This window comes from Salmo trutta, chromosome 27 (genome assembly GCF_901001165.1).
Source record: "Salmo trutta chromosome 27, fSalTru1.1, whole genome shotgun sequence".
Classification (NCBI taxonomy): domain Eukaryota; kingdom Metazoa; phylum Chordata; class Actinopteri; order Salmoniformes; family Salmonidae; genus Salmo; species Salmo trutta.
In genome coordinates, this window is record NC_042983.1 from 29,659,321 (window position 1) to 29,681,891 (window position 22,571).

Here is a 22,571-nt window from a genome sequence, read left to right on the forward strand (position 1 = left end):
TAATATATGCCTCTATTTAAGTCTGTGTGGAGTCAGGAGAGAGGAAGAGAGCTGAGGAGTAAAGTCCTGCACGTCCACTGTTTCAAAAGCACGTTGACAATCTGCATTTCAACGCACAACTATAACCTCCCAAAAGGGACAGACAGAAGATGACATGCCCAGCACGAAGAGATACCCGTCTGGAAGGGTGCTCTGAGACATTCCTTTTGTGGTAACAACGATCTAACAGATACGACCAAAAGAAGAAAGACAATCCATCAACATGCCAAGTCCCCAGGGGCTCATGTGGTCAGCTTGAGTGTCTGCCACAGTGAAGTCGAAGGGCAGAGGGCGTGAGCTCACAGTTCAGATGTTTATTTCGAAAATATACTTTCAATTTTCTAATAAGGAAAAAAAAATGTAGATTTGATGGTATTTTGTCATTTTCTAGAAAAATAAAAACATGAGAAGAAATACTTGATTGGATAAGGGATATAATACAATATTGTTAAAGGGTTTTATCGATTCTTCTGTCCAAGAAAACCCCCTTGCTCTCTGAAAAACAGGATATAGTTCGTCACCCAGGCGTTATCCAATACTCTCATTAGATGGGAGGCCCATCACCACTAACGTTTCCTTGTGGGAAAACGCTGACACCAACTGCTCCACACACTGCCTGAAGTCTCACTAGCCTTCCTCCAACATCATGTGACATGGTTTAATGCATGGGTGCAGAAGCCAAAGGGAAGGGGATTTGGGATCTGATGCATCTTCTGTAAATCTGTCAAAATACTTCGACAAGACTGAATAAAACAATGCCAGAAACAGAACTGTGGCGGGGGTGCTAAAGCTGTTGAAACAACATGAAAATATTTTACTGTGGAATGTTAAAGGCCCAGTGCAGTCAAAAACATGATTTGCCTGTGTTTTATATACATTTCCAAACTATGAGGTTGGAATAATACTGTGAAATTGTTAAAATTATAAATGCCCTTTTAGTGTAAGAGCTGTTTGAAAAGAATGCCTGAAATTTCAGCCTGTTTTGGTGGGATGTTTGGCCTTCCATGGGGACATCACCATGTGGTAAATTAGTTAATACACCAATAAGACAGCGTTCTAAACCGCTCTGCCAATAACAGCAAATTTTCAGTTCTAACAAAAGTCCTGCTTGAGAAATGTTTGTTTCTTTTTGACCATTTTAATTGAAAACAATCAATCACAGTAAGGTAATTAAATTGTTACCCAGAAATGATTTGATATTGAGATAAAAACTGCTGCATTGGGCCTTTAAGGAGGCTTACTTAAACTACTAGTGCAAGTCCAGGTACTCTTTGGTCTAAGAGCTTTGCTTTGTCAGCCTTCCAAGGACTTCCACAAACATTATTAGCATATTCATTAAGACTCATGATTGTGATTAAAAAGCGGGTTGAGGGGAAAACGTAAATTACGTTTGCTGATGCATTGAGGTGCCATTAGTTGTCTCCTTTTTGTGGCTCTAGTAAATCTAGGGATACAGTGTTGGAATATCTTCAAATTCTGAGATACAAAGACTGTAGGTCGATAATTGTTCTTTTTCAGTGTATGTGAACAACGGATGCAACTCATACTCGACCATTTGAACACGTGGCACATTTAAAAGAGCAATTCTTTATGTAAAGGTTAGTTTGGGTTCTGTAATGACGTCAAAAGCATTTATGAAGCCTTTTTAACACACACAAACCTTAGATATAGTCACACCATGACACGATCATCTCCAGAATCATGGATATTTGACATGAGATCCTTTTCTCATTTTTTTTTTTTTAGGACAACAGAAAAATAATGACAATTCTCACAGCCAAAATTTGGCTTCTGAATATATTCTCAAATGAGATTTATTTTACACCTGAAAACAGAAAAGGATGGGGATCGGGGAACATTGGGAATGTATTCACAACTGTAGTTTACATTTTTTGGTGTAAGCTCAGAGAAACGTTAATACAGTCATAATAATTGCACTTTATAAATCTCTACTGTTGCCAGCATTTCCCCGTGACAAAGCCCAGCTCTCTCTCCAGTTAATAAATTCAATTTACCAGTGAAATTTGACTGACAAAGGAAATGCTAATTTAGGACCAAAGGACTGCTTCACTGCTGCACTGATCCAATGTCTTTTTTCTCGGGTTCACTCGAGTCCCAAAAGGCATTAGACATCTCAGTAATTTAAGTGCAGCACATTCAAGGGAAACTCATAGACATAATAAATATTTAAATGTTCTGAATCCTAAAGTCAATGAATGACCCGGGCTCAACTCATCTCAACCATGGGCTGAAACGTTCTACCATGGGCTGAAACGTACTACCATGGGCTGAAACGTACTACCATGGGCTGAAACGTACTACCATGGGCTGAAACGTACTACCATGGGCTGAAACGTACTACCATGGGCTGAAACGTACTACCATGGGCTGAAACATACTACCATGGGCTGAAACGTACTACCATGGGCTGAAACGTACTACCATGGGCTGAAATGTACTACCATGGGCTGAAACGTACTACCATGGGCTGAAACGTACTACCATGGGCTGAAACGTACTACCATGGGCTGAAACGTACTACCATGGGCTGAAACGTACTACCATGGGCTGAAACATACTACCATGGGCTGAAACATACTACCATGGGCTGAAACATACTACCATGGGCTGAAACATACTAGGAAAAAGCAGTGAACCTTGTCTCATCTCACATCACCTGAGAGGACAGGGCATGATTGTTTCACTTTGTTCTTGTTTTTCGGGGTATGGGGCACATCGGTGTACCCTGGACAGACTCCCCTTTGGTCCTGGCTCACACTCCTTCTATATGATAGGGCCCAAAAGTGAAAGGGATATCCCACTTCTACCATACTTACTTATAAAAGTTAGGCAAGAGAGGAATAGCATTATAGTAATTAAGTAAAAAGCCCTCTCATAGGAAAAAGCTGATTCAGCCTCCTTTTCAGATTCCTAAACTGGGGGTTTCTTTGTTGGGGGGTGGGTCTAGAGGACAAAAATAAACTAACATACACAAGAGGTCATAGTGGACAACCTCTCAATCATAACAATCTTCAATAGTGACATTTTTCTCATCTTTCTTTTTGCAAATGTTCTTGTTTTGAAGATATACTGTAGATTCCAGTGTTGGTTAGAGAAGAGAGCACTCTGGCCAGCCACTATGCCTTACACCAGAACATCAGAAACTGCACGTCAGTTTGAGGAGGAATAACAAAATAAACCAATAAACCCCAAATGAAACAAAAAGCATTGAGACACTTTTCTCCATAGCAGCCAATGCATATAATACACCCACAAATATAGAAAACAACAAAAGTAGTTTCAAGTTTCTTCAACATATCATATCCAAACTACCCAAATCCAAACTCCAAACTTAACAATGTTTTTAAACTCCAAGCAGTGCAATTTATAGTATCAATTATAACAATAATTACTAATATTGTAATATATTTTTCATTCAATATTGTGATTCTTGCACATCATACCAAAGTATTGATTCCATGTTTTTATTTTTCTTGTTAGTATATTGTGTTTTGTTAGTGTGTGTGTGTGTGTGTGTGTGTGTGTGTGTGTGTGTGTATGCATATAGGTGTGTATGCGTTTTTGGGTGTGCGTTTTTGTGTGTGTGCGTGTTTGTGTAAGCAAATGTATGTGTGTTTGTATGTGTGTGCGTATTCTTTTGGAGTTTAGAAAGCAGCCCTACACCATAGCCCTTTGGGTCCTTCTATGTGACTACAGCACCACATTGGCTTTCTATTTGGATGGGGGAACAGAGGTGGCTGTATGCACTTCATATCAAGCTATGATTCTCAGGAAAAAGTTTAGTCAACTCAACAACAAAACAAGACAAAAAAAATAAAATAAAAAAAATGCCCCAAATTCCGGTTTGGCAAACTACACCACAGAACATCGGGAGAATCTTCTAAAAACCAAAACCACGGAAATCCCTTTTCTCCCCCACTGATAAATAACCACTCTGGGCTGACAGGGAGAACCCCCCCAGCCTGTCATCCAACACAGGATCCAGTCTAACACCATCGCTTCCCTCCCTGGAGCCCCCGAGCTGCTTCAAGCAGTGCCAGTCTCAACAGACTTGTACATCCCCAGGAAATCAAGATCTTCTCTGTCCCTCACCTTTAATCCAGATTTCGCATCATTCATTCATTCATTCTTGAGCTCTGGCACTCGCACGCTCATCTCCCGCTCTATCTGTAAACCGGGAGGCGGATGTGGGCATGCTGGTGGTCCAACAGCCTTGGCACCGACACAGTCTCGTAGCCTTTACCCAGCATCTGCTCTTTAATGCAGGGCGGGTGGATGTCGTTGACCAGGTACTCCAGAGACTGCAGGCTGCTGCTCAGCACCGATGTGTTGCACAGCTGGCTCTTACTGGGCAGGCTGCAGCACAGGCCTCCCCCACTCCCACTGTCCATGGCGGGGTAGTGGTGATGGTGGTGGGGGTGGTGGTGGTGGGGGTAGCTCATCTCCCTGTGGCCCCCCGTAGCTGGTCCTCCTGTGGTGGTCCTCAGGAGCTCCTGGTGGGGGTTGTAACAGTCACTGTCAGGGGTGACCAGCACGCTGTTCCAGGGCGGGGCAAAGTACTGGCCCACAGAGAAGTTGCCATGCATCCCCATGCAGTTCAGAGGGGAGGAGCTGACCTTGTCCAGGCACCCCCCGCTGCCAACGCCCCCCGTCAGGTGGTAGGGTCTGGAGGAGGAGGAGGAGGATGACGACAACACCTGGGCCTTGGCCATAATCCCCCCTCCCCCCGGGGCACCACAGCTTTCAGGGGACTTACTGATGGCCCCTCCCCCCCCGCTGCCCCCACTGTACATGCGAAGCACAGCCTGTTGTTGTTGCTGTTGTTGCTGCTGTTTCTGCCACAGGATGTAGTCCATACTGTCAGAGTACACCCCGGCCTTCATGGCCTCGCCACTGTGGGCCGCCAGCGGCAGCCCCGCTCCTGTGTACACCAGGTTAGGCTGGGGCACAATGCTGCCCACATAGCCGCCCCCTGAGGAGCCAGAGGAGATGCCCATGACACCCCCCGCACCCTGCTTGGAGGGGCTGGGGTTGGTGGAAGGTGCGGTGGAGGAGGTGGCCCCCTGGCACACCTGCTGCAGAGCCTGGGCCTGGCAGTGCTGGTTTATCTGATAGATGATGCTCTGGATGGAGGGAAGATTGGACTGGGAGAGGGGCTGGGCCAGGCCTCGCCCCCCTGTCACGGGGATCATAGAGCCGGCCACAGTGACGTTAGGGGGCACCGAGCGGGAGAGGGCAGGGGCTTCAGGGGGCTTCGAGGACCCCGTGTGGTACACCATCTGGCCGTGGCCATTGGCTAAAGTGCTACTGCTAGGGGGCGGGTACGGGGCCACAGCTATTTGGGCTGGGGAGAGCTTAGTCCGTCTGCCTTCCGAGTTCTTGATGATGCCCTTAGTGGGGCCGAAGGGGGAGGATGAGGAGGCATTGACAATGGCCAGGAGGCCTGTGTAACCGCCGGTGTGGAGGTGTGGGTAGGGGCTGTAGCGCTGGCTACCTGTGGTGTCAAAGCCATTCACAGTCCGGTTAAGGTGCTTGTGCTGGGGGACCCTGATGTTGGTGGGGAAGATCTTGATGGACAGCGGGCTGCTCTGCATCTTCTGCGCGTAGGCATCCAGCTCAGCCACACTGGGGTAGCGGGGAGAATGCATGGGAACCACCAGCTCACCTGCAAGACGAAGAGAGAGACACTGGAGTGAGAACAAGGGACAAAGCTAACCAACATGTGACAAGATAATACGTCACCACAGGGAATATCAAACTAATACATCACCACAGGTATAACTACAACGGTTCACCATTTTTTATATATTTTAATGAGGCCATGTTGAATAACTAGAGAGAACGGTGACGACTGCTGATAAACTACTGCTGGGAATCTCTGAATTGTAACGTTTAGATCTAAGTTGTAGTATAGGGGAGTAACCAGAGATTGAATTCGAACACATTAATATAGTCATATACATACACCTCTCTATGGGTGTAACACTAGCTAGATATTCTGCCAGGTACCAGAACTACACTCTCATAACCAAGCTCATGTGTCAAGCACAACTGAAACTGCTGGTTGTAGTGGGGCTATGCTACCTGAAGTACCTGCAGCCATTCCAACCCCCAAAATTAAATTCCACAATGTTGGAGTCCGCTCACACAAAATACTTTGATTGGCCTTTACTCAGTTAGGAAGAGTTTAACCGATGTGAGTAGAGGTGGCAGGCAGCAAAATGTCCATACAAAACATGTAAATGTGTCAGTGTTGGGGGGTGGGGTACCATGGCGATATTGGATACAAACGACATTATTCAGACAATTTCATGGCTAATTAACTACGTCCGACAAAAAGTGGCGTCAGGGAAAATAACTAAATTGACCAACGATAAATCAACTGCCACCAATGACTCGTAACCTTCAAAAATGTCATTTTTATGCAAAAGCTAACAAAAAAAAAGCACCAAAATGAGAAGCCAAAGAACCAGTCAACGAATGTTATGGCAACCTGAGGAGTTTCGAGGGTAGGGGATGTGTGAGCGGGACTTACTCAATTTCATTTCCTATCACAAAGTCATGTTAAAGAGACTCCACAGCTAAGCAGTCACAACTCTAATTTCTCCGCTCCCATTACTGATACCATGGAGAGTTAATTTCTACTATCCAATGGGCCTTCAACTGTGAAAATTATTCAATCTACAAGATCCATATCATAAAGGAAATAAATTGGGAGTTAAAAAGCAGGGGGGAGGGCATAGTATTCGTGTCTGTGAATTTTCAATGCCAAATGGAAGATCCTTTTTAAGCGCAGTCCCTTTGCTCTGACTACATGAGGAGCCTATTAAATGCTGTATGTCGAAGTAAAACATATTGATGGTTCAAGATAAATATATTAGGCCTATATATATCACAACCTTTTCAATAGTCAATGACAAATATATCAGACTCCAGGATCACAATTGGTCCTAAATAAGACAAGAGACAATGGATAAAAAAAACCACAATCCTATGTTTATGGCTGTAAATGAACTGATCACAATGTAATGGAACTGTCATACACAGTGTACAAAACATTAAGAACACCTTCCTAATATTGAGTTGCAGGTGTATAATTAACACCAAAGATGTATGAGTTTCCTGATAAGGACACTGTACATATGTATGAATGTGTTAATACAGACACCGTACATATTACAAGGACACTGTACATGTCCGAATCTGGACTTGTACGTAAAGGGACATAGGCATCCAGATCAGTGGGTAGCAGGACCGGGGCTGCCTGACTGGGACACAACTCTCCCAACCTTCCCTGGTGACAGCAGTGGTGTCACCATGCTTTGATGTTCCCACAGGCACTTATTTCATTTGCTCTAAAGAGAAAAAAACATGCTAATGTACGGTGGCAGTTTTTTTCTGATCTTCTTTACGACACAGGATAAAAAAACATCTTTGATCATCACATGGTTTAAATGAGGAGAGATACTCAGCTTTGGCACCTGTGCCGCCCCTCGCACCCCCCATCATTTCTCCTAATTACTGCCACATGAGAAAAAATACAAAAAAAGAACCTGCCAGAAACAGCCAGGAAATTCTTTCAAAAAGGTGGCTAATTCCCCTTCCTTTCTGGTGACCGAGTCCATATTTTCCAGACCTGACTGCTGCGCCGTCTTTTTCCCTCCTGCAGAAACCTACACTCAGTCTATGAGACCAGGCTGGCCGCAGAGAAACGCCCCACTACTCCCTCCATCTCTCCCCGGCTCACCCGTTGTTTGTCAACAGGCCTATCTCAGCCCCACAAAGGCGGAGGAGTAGAAGGATGAGGAGAAGGAGTAGAAAGATGAGGAATAGAAGGAGCAGGAGGAGGAGGAGAAGAATGAGGAGGAGGAGGAGGAGGAGGAGAAGAAGAATGAGGAGGAGGATGAGGAGGAGAAGAAGAATGAGGAGGAGGAGGAGGAGGAGGAGGAGAAGAAGAATGAGGAGGAGGAGGAGGAGAAGAAGAATGAGGAGGAGGAGGAGGAGAAGAAGAATGAGGAGGAGGATGAGGAGAAGAAGAATGAGGAGGAGGATGAGGAGGAGGAGGAGAAGAAGAATGAGGAGGAGGATGAGGAGAAGAAGAATGAGGAGGAGGATGAGGAGAAGAAGAATGAGGAGGAGGATGAGGAGAAGAAGAAGGAGGAGGAGGAGGAGGAGAAGAAGAATGAGGAGGAGGAGGAGGAGAAGAAGAATGAGGAGGAGGATGAGGAGGAGGAGAAGAAGAATGAGGAGGAGGATGAGGATGAGGAGGAGGAGAAGAAGAATGAGGAGGAGGATGAGGAGGAGAAGAATGGAGGTGGTAAATTAGTGTCTGTGCTCTTTCTGATTCTAATTGCCTACAATCATTTCTTTGTTGCAGAGTTTGTGACACACACAATTCTCTGCGTCATTCTCCCGTTCTCTCGATGTCTCTGTTTCTCTCTCCCCCTCTCATTTGTGCACAAACACGCTTGTACGCACACATGCACATATGCCCACAAACACACTTTGATGCGGCGTTTGATGTGCATGGCCAGGGTCTCTTCATCGGTCTTCTCCCAGGAGGAGCAGTATGTCAGGATAAGTAAACTAAGGCCATGGAGAAGGACAAAGGACAGCGCCTGGCGGTGTTCGGGCCAGATCTGCAGCTTTGCAGGACTTATTGGCTCTGGATGCAGTAGATCACAGTGCTGAGCAGCAGAGTACAGATGGTACTGGCTGATAATCACCCTCTGAGGCACCCACCCACTGCATCCTCCCCACACTGCCTCCCCACAGGGCTAGGGGTTTCCTACACACACACACACACACACACACACACACACACACACACACACACACACACACGCTCCAGCTGTGATTGTGTGTTTCACTTGCCATCACTGGAGCATCCTGCTCTCTGCTGAAATGTAGGGCAGGGACAACAACAGGTGCCTGGGCGGGCGACAGCCTGCAATGCCTCCTGGGCTAAATGCTTCACACTCGCTTCATTTCAACACCTGACAGCCCTGTACGGATTAATTACTTCCCCTGGGGATGGAAGAACACACTTTTTTCTCTTCTTTAGAATGAGGCGACGACCGGCACTCTCACGTGTACATCTGAAACAGCGTCACAGAACAGAAGAAAAACTGGAAAGACCAACACGGCTTTATAGCAAAATGCTACGACTCCCACTCTCCCACTCTCCCACTCTCCCACGCTCCCACGCTCCCACTCTCCCACTCTCCCACTCTCCCACTCTCCCACTCTCCAAACCATTACTTCAATGACTATCCAACCCCGATACCACAAGATTAAACTACCTGAAGTGAAGAGAAAAGTGGCATTGCCGGGTGCAGCTGGTGGTGGTGAGAGCTGGGCTGTGCTCCCACGCCAGGGTGACGAGATGGCAGGGAGGCAATTAACGGGCTGACCTTTGCCCTTAACCACCCAGCGCCTGGCACACAATGCCCATGTGTCAGAGCGGGCACATCTCTAAATGCCATCGCTCATTAGTGCCAAGCACCCAAGTAAGAGAGGCAATGTGTGTGTATATGGTAGTGTATCTGCTGATGTAAAAAGGGCTTTAAAAATACATTTATTTGATTGATTGATGCACGGGTTGCCCGCAGTCCCCATGGTTATATCCACCGGGCGGGCGGGTTTAGGGTCATTAAATATTATGTGGATGAAGGGCAGGTGGGTGACGGGCAGGTTGAATAAAGAGAAAACAATACCTTAAAATCCAGAAATTCTATTTACACAAGACCACCTGCTCTTTCCATGGCATAGACTGACCAGGTGAAAGTGATAATCCTTTAATGATGCTACTTGCTAAATTAACTTCAAATCAGTGTAGATGAAGGGGAGGAAGCGGAGGAGACAGGTTAAAGAAGGATTTAAGCCTTCAGACAATTGTGACATGGATTGTTTCCCATGCTGCTTTTCTGTTAAACTCTGACATTGTCCTTTTTGACTCATGGATCGACAAACTTTTTCTGCCTGTTCCCAAAAGCATTTGATAATTGGGGTGTAGGCTATTTGGCTAGCGTACAGTTATAGGCCCTAAAGATTAGGCTTATGCACTAATGCCAGAGAGCCTAAAATAATGAAGGAAAAACCTCAGTGTAGCCTATAGATATACAGTGAGTGTACGTAACATTAGGAATACCTTCCTAATATTGAGTTGCACCCTCTTTTGCCCTCAGAACAGCCTCAGTTTGTCGGGCATGGACTCTACAAGGTGTCGAAAGGGTTCCACAGGGATGCTGCCCCATGTTCACTCCAATGCTTCCCACAGTCGTGTCAAGTTTGCTGGATGTCCTTTGGGTTGGTTGACCATTCTTGGCCAGAAAAGTAAAGGAAAGTAAAGATTTGGTGAAGTGGTAAAAGAGGATGATAGGCACTGCTATGTTATGTGTGGTGGTTGTGAGGCGCTATACAAATTCGACAGTCACAAGACGGGGACTTTAAATAGGCCTATGGCACGTCAGTGAACTGTAGCCTACTGTGCAGATGGGTTAAATGGAAACTGGAATCTGAAAACTGACTGTCGGTCTATAACCTCTCACATAGCCTTGCAGTAAAATTATTCACCAAATGCAGGCTACATTTTTTTGTGAAGAAACATGATTTCTTTCTTTCAGCATCATCAGAGAATGCAAATGCGCAGTTAGGTACACTACATGACCAAATGCATGTGGACACCTGGTCGAACATCTCATTCCAAAATCATGGGCATTAATATGGAGTTGGTCCCCCCTTTGCTGCTATAACAGCCTCCACTCTTCTGGGAAGACTTTCCACTAGATGTTGGAACATTGCTGCAGGGAATTGCTTCCATTCAGCCACAAGAGCATTAGTGAGGTCGGGCACTGATGTTGGGCGATTAGACCTGGCTCGCAGTCGGCGTTCCAATTCATCCCAAAGGTGTTCGATGGGGTTGAGGTCAGGGCTCTGTGCAGGCTAGTCAAGTTCTTCCACACAGATCGACAAACCATTTCTGTATGGATCTCACTTTGTGCACGGGGGCATTGTCATGGTGAAACAGGAACGGGCCTTCCCCGAACTGTTGCCACAAAGTTGGGAGCACAGAACCATCTAGAATGTCATTGTATGTTGTAGCGTTAAGACTTCCCTTCACTGGAATTAAGGGGCCTAGCCCGAACAATGAAAAACAGCCCCAGACCATTATTCCTCCTCCACCAAACTTTACAGTTGGCACTATGGTAGCATTCTCCTGGCATCCGCCAAACCCAGATTTGTCCGTCGGACTGCCAGATGGTGAAGCATGAGTCATCACTCCAGAGAACGCGTATCCAGAGTCCAATGGAGGCGAGCTTTACACCACTCCAGCCACCGCTTGGCATTGCGCATGGTGATCTTAGGCTTGTGTGCGGTTGCTCGGCCATGGAAACCCATTTCATGAAGCTCCCGACGAACAGTTCTTGTGCGGATGTTGCTTCTAGAGGCAGTTTGGAACTCGGTAGTGAGTGTTGAAACTAAGGACCGATTGTAACGTGCTACGCGCTTCAGCACTCGGTGGTCCCGTTTCATGAGCTTGTTTTGCCTACCACTTCGGGGCTGAGCCGTTGTTGTTCCTAGACGTTTTCCCTTCACAATAACAGCTCTTACAGTTGATCGGGGCAGGTCTAGTAATTTGACGAACTTTGATGGAAAGGTGGCATCCTATGACAGTACCACGTTAAAAGTCACTGAGGTCTTCAGTAAGGCCATTCAGGTACCAATGTTTGTTTTTGCATTTACTCCCCGGTCCCTAAACGATGACAGAAAACTTTACCGAAGTCAACTAGATTGAAGCATTCTATCGATTTATAACATTATTCTGGTGAGCAAAGGTTTATTTAGTCTTCTAGGGCAACATATAATGACAGAAGATAAGCTGCATGTATCTAATTAGACAAGTTAACAAAAAGCCTACCAAAATGTTGGAAATTATAAGCAATATCTAAAATCAGACGGCAAAAAAAAATCTGACCAGCACACCACTAGTGTCTGTGTACCACTAATGTAAACACACACACACACAGAGAGACACAGAGAGACACACAGAGAGACACAGAGATGGCAGAGAGAGACACAGAGATGGCAGAGAGAGATAGAGAGACACAGAGATGGCAGAGCTAGGGATAAACTACAGCATGGTGAGATGGAATTGAAGAGAACAGGACTGAACAGCAGAGGGCCTTTCTCAACAGGGCCTTTAATAACACAAAGCAGAGACACAAAGTGGCTGTAACTGTTCTTCCATCGGTTTTGGTGACATGAGCTCACCAAGGGCATCGTCCTTGGGGTGCCCTGTGCCGTATTTGGGGGTGCTGTGTGTGTGTGTGTGTGTGTGTGTGTGTGTGTGTGTGTGTGTGTGTGTGTGTGTGTGTGTGTGTGTGTTGCCCAATCCTGAACACTCCTTTAATTAGACAGCGGTACTCTGAATTCTGATTAACTCATTTTCTGTGTGTGGGGGTGGAGGAGGGAAGGATGTAGGAGGCAAGGTGGGAGGAGGAGGGAAGGATGGGGTGGGGGGTGGGGTCCACTGGGTACGATACAGGAATAAAGAGAACTGGGAACGGGCTTAAACTGTAAAAAAAATCCCTTAAATTCGGTGCACTTTTAAGTGAGGGTTCAAATTGTGTTGATCACAAGAAGCAGTGGCAGACGAAGTGAGCAGGAGAGCGTGGAGTTAGGTGAGTTGGAGGCAAAGAAGGGAGGGAGGGATGGAGAGAAGAAAGATAGGAGGAAAGGAGAGAGACGCGGAGTCAGAGAGAGTGCAGTATCAAATTCAGAGCAGCATAAAACTGCTTGGCATTCTAATTAGTGGCTTAATTGAATATTCACAGGAATAAGCCGGAAAGAACTGGATGAAATCCTCTCCTTCCTTGCTTCCATTTATTAGAGCTCCAAACGTTCTAAAATCATGAGCAGGTTTGGGATATTTCTAGTTATTATGAGAAGCCAACGAGTCACACATCAAATGAGAGCATCTGGTATTTTCTCACTCTCAGCCACAAGCCAGTATCAATGTGGTGCTTACTTTCCATGTTCCTCTATCCCCTCTTTTATCCTACACCAACAAAGCCAAAGGAAATGTCCTTGTTTAAAAAAGGAGGGGAAAATACTAGGTGGTTGGGCTGTTTGCAATTATGTCTTCACAGAACGATGAACACATAACATGCATTAGCTTTAACCAAATCAAGAGACTGTGAGGACGAGAGGGTTAGGGTAAATACAACAGGAGATGATTTGTAGGTAGGTAGGGGGAGAGGGAGAGAAAGATGAAGAAAAAAACACAGGGTCAGCCACAGTGCAACATCCACCAGGTTCACCGGCGTTAACCTGTTCTCCAGAGACGAGTCGCTGCTGTTAAATGTGCATGAGCTGTCAGCACCATTGAGGGCCACAGAGGACATTAGCCGCTGCAGCCCCAGCCCTGTCACCCTATAAACCACAATGCTTTTAGGCCAAGCCATCCTAATCTACTTTTTTCCATTTCCACCATGCTGCTGCATATTCAATCTGTCCTCCCTCCCTCAACGGAGCAAGCAAGCAACGCTTTGCCCTTTTCACCTCATTGTTATGGAGCTATTCAAGTTAATAATTAATGGCTAGAATGGCCTTCCAATCCCTCATGCCCGAATCACTTACTTTGGAAAAAGTTTTACTTGTTTAAATGCATTGCCATTTGGGAATTGACAGATTTGAAAAAGCATTGTTGTGAAGGGACACCCTTGACCCATGCCTATTGTTGGGTGCTCGGCTAGATAGAATCAGGGTCTATGACATCCCCCCCCCCCCCCCCCCGTTACCAACGCCAGACAAAAGCGGGGCTGTGAAAGGAAGCGCAGGCCAGGGGGTGGAGGGAGGAGCCAGAGGCGGCACGCTAAACAATACCTGCCTTGTGCTAATGGAGGTGTCATCTGGCACATGGCTGATTAGTCAACGATTACAGGCCGGTCCTCGATTGCCGTGACAACTGCTGCAATGCACAATGGGCCCTGATAGAGCCAGCTGTTAGGTCCTCTGCAATTAACCCTGCAGCCCTGTCGTCTCCGGCGGTGCGCCACCTCTAATTGACTATTGGGCACACAAAGCAGGGGCTGTAGGCCAGACCCCCCCCCCCCCCCCCCCGGCCAGAGGTAAAAACTATAATAAGAGCTGTCCTGCCGACTCGGCCGCCAGTCAATCAAATGTCTGGCTCCCCTGCCGGAGCTTCCGGAAGAGAGAGAGATGGAGAGAGAGAAAACGGAATGGAAGAGCTTGCGTGAGCCAGCGATCAACAGGGTAGGGGGTGGGGGACCTGTTGAATATGCCCTCAGCCAGGGAAACAAATTCAAGTGCATGTGGGGGGAAATGAGAGTCCCGCTGCTTGCTTTGCACAGCATCATGAAAAAAACATCCCAGGTACACTCATCTCAGTTAATCACAAGGTTGATTGTTACACTGAACAAAAATATAAAAGCAACATGTAAAGTGTTGGTCCCATGTTTCATTAGCTGAAATAAAATGTTCCATATGAACAAAAGCTTATTTCTCTGAATACACATTTGTTTACATCTCTGTTAGTGAGCATTTCTCATTTGCCAAGATAATCCATCCACCTGACTGGTGTGGCATATCAAGAAGCTGATTAAAGAGCATGATCATTACACAGGTACACCTTGTGCTGGGGACAATATAAGGCCACTCTTAAATGTGCATTTTTGACAAACACCACAATGCGAAAGATGTCTCAAGTTTTAAAGTGAGCATGCAATTGACATCCTGACGGCAGGAATGTCCACCAGAGCTGTTGCCAGAATTGAATGTCCATTTCTCTACCATAAGCTGCCTCCAACATCATTTTTGAGAATTTGGCAGTACTTCCAACTGGCCTCACAACCGCAGACCATGTGTAACCACGCCAGCCCAGGACCTCCACATGTGGCTTCTTCACCTACGGGATCGTCTGAAACCAGCAGCCCAGACAGCTGATGAAACTGAGGAGTATTTCTGTCTGTAATAAAGCCCTTTGGTGGGAAAAAAAACAAATTCTGATTTGCTGGGCCTGGCTCCCAAGTGGGTGGGACTAACCTCACGAGCCAACCCATGGCTGTGCCCCTGCCCAGTCATGTGAAATCCATAGATTAGGACTTAATGATTTTTTTTGTTATGAACTGTAACTCAGTAAAATTGTTGAAATTGTTGCATGTTGCATTTATATTTTTGTTCAGTATATTATTATATATATTTTAGAGGGTAGATCAGATTTATTGCAGATAGATTGTGGCTTTATTAATATAATAGTCTGCATCATTTCCAATCCCCCATATAGATACCTATTTTTTTTTTAAATGTGTATTTAAATATATGTATTATTTTATATATACAGTACCAGTCAAAAGTTTGAACACACCTACTCATTCAAGGTTTTTTTTGTTGCAGAACCCCCCCCCCAAAGCATAATGTTTCCACCTCCATGTTTGACGGTGGGGATGGTGTTCTTGGGGTCATAGGCAGCATTCCTCCTCCTCCAAACACGGTGAGTTGAGTTGATGCCAAAGAGCTACATTTTGGTCTCATCTGACCACAACACTTTCACCCAGTTGTCCTCTGAATCATTCAGATGTTCATTGGCAACCTTCAGACAGGCATGTATATGTGCTTTCTTGAGCAGGGGGACCTTGCTGGCGCTGCAGGATTTCAGTCCTTCACTGCGTAGTGTGTTACCAATTTTTTTCTTGGTGACTATGGTCCCAGCTGCCTTGAAATCATTGACAAGATCCTCCCGTGTAGTTCTGGGCTGATTCCTCACTGTTCTCATGATCATTGCAACTCCACGAGGTGAGATCTTGCATGGAGCCCCAGGCCGAAGGAGATTGACAGTTCTTTTGTGTTTCTTCAATTTGCGAATAATCGCACCAACTGTTGTCACCTTCTCACCAAGCTGCTTGGCAATGCTCTTGTAGCACATTCCAGCCTTGTGTAGGTCTAAAATCGTGTCCCTGACATCCTTGGAGAGCTCTTTGGTCTTGGCCATGGTGGAGAGTTTGGAATCTGATTGATTGATTGCTTCTGTGGACAGGTGTCTTTTTTACAGGTAACAAGCTGCGGTTAGGAGCACTCCCTTTAAGAGTGTGCTCCTAATCTCAGCTCGTTACCTGTATAAAAGACACCTGGGAGCCAGAAATCTTTCTGATTGAGAGGGGGTCAAATACTTATTTCCCTTATAACATTTTTGACATGCGTTTTTCTGGATTTTTTTGTTGTTGTTATTCTGTCTCTCACTGTTCAAATAAACCTACCATTAAAATTATAGACTGATCATTTCTTTGTCAGTGGGCAAACATACAAAATCAGCAGGGGGTCAAATACTTTTCATTTACATTTAAGTCATTTAGCACACGCTCTTATCCAGAGCGACTTACAAATTGGCTTTTCCCCACTGACTGACTGAATATATACCACACACACAAAGTCGGAAGTTTAAATACACTTAGGTTGGAGTCATTAAAACTCGTTTTTCAACCACTCCACAAATGTCTTGTTTACAAACTATCGTTTTTGCAAGTCGGTTAGGACATCTACTTTGTGCATGACAAGTCATTTTTCCAACAATTGTTTACAGACAGATTATTTCACTGTATCACAATTCCAGTGGGTGAGAAGTCTACGCACAGAAGTTGACTGTGCCTTTAAACAGCTTGGAAAATTCCAGAAAATGGCTTTAGAAGCTTCTGATAGGCTAATTGACATAATTTGAGTCAATTGGAGGTGTACCTGTGGAAGTGTTTCAAGGCCTACCTTCAAACTCAGTGCCTCTTTGCTTGACATCATGGGAAAATCAAAAGAAATCAGCCAAGACCTCAGAAAAAAAAATTGTAGACCTCCACAAGTCTGGATTATCCTTGGGAGCAATTTCCAAACGCCTGAGGGTACCAAGTTCATCTGTACAAACAATAGTATGCAAGTATAAACACCATGGGAACACGCAGCCGTCATACCGCTCAGGAAGGAGACGCGTTCTGTCTCCTAGAGATGAACGTACTTTGGTGCAAAAAGTGAAACTCAATACCAGAACAACAGCAAAGGACCTTGTGAAGATGCTGGAGGAAACAGGTACAAAAGTATCTATATCCACAGTAAAACGAGTCCTATATCGACATAACCTGAAAGGCCGCTCAGCAAGGAAGAAACCACTGCTCCAAAACCACCATAAAAAAGACATGCTATGGTTTGTAACTGCACATGGGGACAAAGATCGTACTTCTTGGAGAAATGTCCTCTGGTCTGATGAAACAAAAATATAACTGTTTGGCCATAATGACCATCGTTACGTTTGGAGGAAAAAAGGGGAGGTTTGTAAGCCGAAGAACACCATCCCAACCGTGAAGCATGGGGGTGGCAGCATCATGTTGTGGGGGTGCTTTGCTGCAGGAGGGACTGGTGCACTTCACAAAATAGATGGCATCATGAGAAGGAAAATTATGTGGATATATTGAAGCAACATCTCAAGACATCAGTCAGGAAGTTAAAGCTTGGTCGCAAATGGGTCTTCGAAATGGACAATGACCCCAAGCATACTTCCAAAGTTGTGGCAAAATGGCTTCAGGACAACAAAGTCAAGGTATTGGAGTGGCCATCACAAAGCCCTGACCTCAATCCTATAGACAATTTGTGGGCAGAACTGAAAAAGCGTGTGCGAGCAAGGAGGCCTAAAAACCTGACTCAGTTACTCCAGCTCTGTCAGGAGGAATGGGCCAAAATTCACCCAACTTTTTGTGGGAAGCTTGTGGAAGGATGCCCGAAACGTTTGACCCAAGTTAAACAATTTAAAGGCAATGCTACCAAATAGTAATTGAATGTATGTAAACGTCTGATCCACTGGGAATGTGATGAAAGAAATAAAAGCTGAAATAAATCATTCTCTCTACTATTATTGACATTTCACATTCTTAAAATAAAGTGGGGATCCTGACTGACCTAAGACAGAGAATTTTTACAATGATTAAATGTTAGGAATTGTGAAAAACTGAGTTTAAATGTATTTGTCTAAGGTGTATGTAAACTTCCGACTTCAACTGTGCATATATTTTTATATTAATTCAACTAGGCAAGTCTGTTAAGAACAAATTCTTATTTACAATGACGGCCCATCCCCGCGACGCTGGGCCAATTGTGCACCGCCCCAATCACGGCTGGATGTGATACAGCCTGGATTCAAACCAGGGACTGTAGTGATGGCTCTTGCACTGAGATGCAGTGCATTTGACCGCTGCGCCACTCTAAAGTATAAAGAAGATAGCCCTATTTGGTAAAAGACCAAGTCCATATTATGGCAAGAACAACTCAATTAAGCAAAGAGAAATGACAGTCCATCATTACTTTAAGACATGAAGGTCAGTCAATACAAAAAAGATGAAATACTTTGAAAGATTTTTCAAGTGCAGTCGCAAGAACCATCAATCGCTATGATGAAACTAGCTCTCATGAGGACCGCCACAAGAAAGGAAGATCCAGAGTTCTCTGCTGCAGAGGATAAGTTCATTAGAGTTACCAGCCTCTGAAATTGCAGACTAAATAAATGCTTCACAGGGTTCAAGCGTAATATTCTTGTTAGAAAAAAGTATTGAGTTATTTGTTATAATTAATTGGTATTAGATTTAAAAGGTGAAGGAATTGCTCCCGAATTGTAATGTTGTTAATGCATTTATTTTGAAGAAATATTTCTTTAATGTATAAGTGAATAGGTTGGTTTACTTTTAATCTGTGGCCAATGGGAGTTGACCTGGTTAACGGGAGGCCTGGGGGAAAAAAAGAGGGAGAGAGACGTTGAGAAAAGGATGGACGTTACATTAGAAAAATTATAAAAGAAGACGTTAAAAATAGAACAAAACCCATACCTACCGAGTTTTGAAGGGAAATACTGATTTTATTTTATAAGAGAGTTGTTATAATTTTGTGAAGAAAGACTTAGTAAAGACTGAAGCTACCGTCTCATCGTGGAGATATTTGACAGCCTTGAGGTTAGCCTAGCATCGTGTGACACCGAGAGAGAATTGCTTGGGAAAGATTAACGAGTTTATGTTCCCATGGGATATCGGTTACTGCTAAAGAGTACTGTCTGCATTGATAACTGTGGATCTTGTGAGGAAACCTGCAAGGAACTGCCATACTTCCCTGAGGGAATATCTACGAGTAGTGAGTAACCACGACGGTGGGGTGCTTCTGGACTTTATGCGTGTCGTCATTTTTTTGAGCTCCAACGCGCCAACGGGGTTAAGCAAGCTTGAAACAATTTGGACATGGGTTGTGCACGACTCATTGGGGTTTATTATTTTTATTTATTTTGATGTGGTGCTTTGAAAATGTAATAATACACATCTTGAACCTTATGCATGTTGCCTTGGAGTCATTTACTGTTTCAATTTAATGCATGGGAAAGTATATCCTTATACAATAACAAAAATCTATAATCATTCCATCTGAAGTTTCTATTTGTCATCACACTAGATAGTTTACAATAGGGCTTCTTATTGGAGATGTCCTTCTCACCTAACATCCCATGCTGTTAAGATATTCTACGTAAGTTAATATCGTGAAAGTCAAATTCGAGACTGGTGAGAGGGTTACACAAGTAACAGACATCAACATCAACTGTTCAGAAGAGACTGTGAATCAGGCCTTCATGGTCAAATTGCTGCAAATAAACCAGTACTAAAAGACACCAATAAGAAGAGACTTGCATGGGCCAAGAAACACGAGCAATGGACATCAGACTGGCGGAAATTTGTCCTTTGGTCTGGAGTCCAAATTGGAGATGTTTGGTTCCAACCACCGTGCCTTTGTGAGATGCGGTGTGGGTGAAAGGATGATCTCTGCATGTGTATTTCACACCGTAAAGCATGGAGGAGGTGGTGTTGCATCAGATGACCTGGCCTCCACAATCCCCCAACCTTAACCAAATTGAGATGGTTTGGGATGAGTTGAACCGCAGAGTGAAGGAAAAGCAGCCAACAAGTGCTCAGCATATATGGGAACTCCTTCAAGACGGTTGAAAAAGCGTTCCAGGTGAAGCTTGTTGAGAAAATGCCAAGAGTGTGAAAGGCTGTCATCAAGGCAAAGGGTGGCAATTTGAAGAATCTCAAATATAAAACATATTTTGATTTGTTTAACACATTTTGGGTTACTACATGATTCCATATGTGTTATTTCATAGTTTTAATGTATTCACTATTATTCCACAATGTAGAAAATAGTAAAGATTAAGAAAAACCCTTGAATGAGTAGGTGTTCTAAAACTTTGACCGGTAGTGTCTGACCTGTTAGTTCCTCTATTTCATTTTTAAAGATAAAAACAATTTAGGTTTAAAGAGTTTGTTTTTAAAAGATGAGTATTGAATTGCATGGCTGATTATTTGGTTAATTACTTGCTTGGAGACGACATCTAAAAAAAAAAAAATTGGATGACAATTAAAGATTTGATGTGTAGGCTAGCTATAATTGTTCAGATTCTTATGAAAGTTCATGATGACAAAGATATCTTGAATTCTGATTACGATGCATAGGCCTACAAACAGTACATGCAGGAAAATAATTCAGCCTCACCCCACCCCCATCTGTGAAATCTCTCTCTGATGGCTACTCGACTAGTAACAGAAATATAGACATATTTCCTGGAAGGGAATGAGAGTGTTCTATTGACGGCCTGTTTAGGCCCTTCAGTCTCCCCACTGATCTATCACAGCCAGCTACAGAACCATGACGCTATGTCGAAAATGGATTTAGACATTAACAAGTTTTTTTTTTTTAAACTCACATGACTCCTAATTGTTATCTTTCATTTCAAAAAGGTCATTCTCACCTCAAATCCAATCAAATAATTTCCTGGCAAATGTTGGATTTGTGCTTCCTTCCTTCAGCCTCCTGGCACTGATCACCTTTCCTCTTCTCAGGCTCAGGCCAATGAGAGCAACTTCATTGTCATAAATTGGCTTCAACAACTTTAGCCAAGATCATTTTCTCCTCATCTTTGCATTATTTCCCACTAAAACATTGATACATATCGCTACATACAGTTCTTTCGTTAAGTATGTAGACCCCTTCACTTTGTTATATTACAGCCTTATTCAAAAAAAAAAAGATGTTTCCCCCCTCATCAATCTACATACAATACTCCATAATTACAAAGCAAAAACAGGTTTAGACATTTTTGCAAGTTTATATCTTTTTCTTTTTTACTGAAATATCACATTTACATAAGTATGCAGACCCTTTACTCAGTACTTTGTTAAAGCACCTTTGGCAGCGATTACAGCCTCGAGGCTTCTTGGGTATGAGCTACAAGCTTGGCACACCTGTATTTGGGGAGTTTCTCCCATTCTTCTCTGCAGATCCTCTCAAGCTCTGTCAGATTGGATGGGGATCGTTGATGCACAGATATTTTCAGGTCTCTCCAGAGATGTTCGATCGGGTTCAAGTCCGGGCTCTGGCATGGCCACTCAAGGACATTCAGAGACTTGTCCCGAAGCCACTCCTGTGTTGTATCCCAATCGGAGGTCCTGAGTACCCTGGAGCAGGTTTTCATCAAGGATCTCTGTAATTTGCTTTGTTCATCTTTCCCTCGATCCTGACTAGTCTCCCAGTCCCTGTCGCTGAAAAACATCCCCACAGCATGATTCTGACACTACCATGCTTCACCATAGGGATGGTGCCAGGTTTCCTCCAGACGTGGCGCTTTGCATTCAGGCCAAAGCGTTCAATCTTGGTTTCATCAGACCAGAGAATTTTGATTCTCTTGGTCTGAGAGAGTCTTTAGGTGCCTTTTGGCAAACTCCAAGCGGGCTGTCATATGCCTTTTAATGAAGAGTGACTTCCGTCTGGCCACTCTACCATAAAGGCCTGATAGGTAGAGTTTTGCAGAGATGGTTGTCCTTCTGGAAGGTTCTCCCATCTCCACAGAGGAACTCTGGAGCTCTGTCAGAGTGACCATCAGTCAGGGAGGTGACCAAGAACCCAAGGCTCTTCTCCACCGATTGCTCAGTTTGGCCGGGCGGCCAGCTCTAGGTAGAGTCTTGGTCGTTCCAAACTTCTTCCATTTGAAGAAGGATGGCCAGTGTTCTTGGGGACCTTCAATGCTGCAGACATTTTTTGGTACCCTTCCCCAGATCTGTTTTTTGACACAATCCTGACTTGGAGCTCTACGGATCTCATGGCTTGGTTTTTGCTCTGACATGCACCGTCAACTGTGGGACCTTATATAGACAGATGTGTGCCTTTCCAAATCATGTCCAATCAATTGAATTTCCCACAGGTGGACTCCAATCAAGTTGTAAAAACATCTCAACAATGATCAATGGAAACAGGATGCACCTGAGCTCAATTTCGATTCTCATGGCAAAGGGTCTGAATACTAATGTAAATAAGGTATTTTTGTTTTCTATTTTTAATACATTTGAAAACATTTCTAAAAACCTGTTTTCGCTTTGTCATTATGGGGGATTGTGTGTAGATTAATGAGGATTTTTAAAATGTAATCC

The 22,571-nt window shown here is 44.3% G+C and overlaps 1 protein-coding gene across 3 annotated transcripts in view; it reads right to left on the reverse strand.

The window, feature by feature from the left end:
* Positions 1-1,822: 1,822 nt before the first annotated feature.
* LOC115164854 (protein FAM222A-like) overlaps positions 1,823-22,571 on the reverse strand; it is a 64,023-nt gene continuing 43,274 nt past the window's right edge. For all 3 annotated transcript variants that reach the window (XM_029717720.1, XM_029717721.1, XM_029717722.1), the window contains exon 3: positions 1,823-5,725. In XM_029717720.1, coding sequence (XP_029573580.1) covers positions 4,224-5,725 — 1,502 coding nt within the window. In that variant the 3' untranslated portion in view covers positions 1,823-4,223. The remainder of the gene's footprint in view (positions 5,726-22,571) is intronic.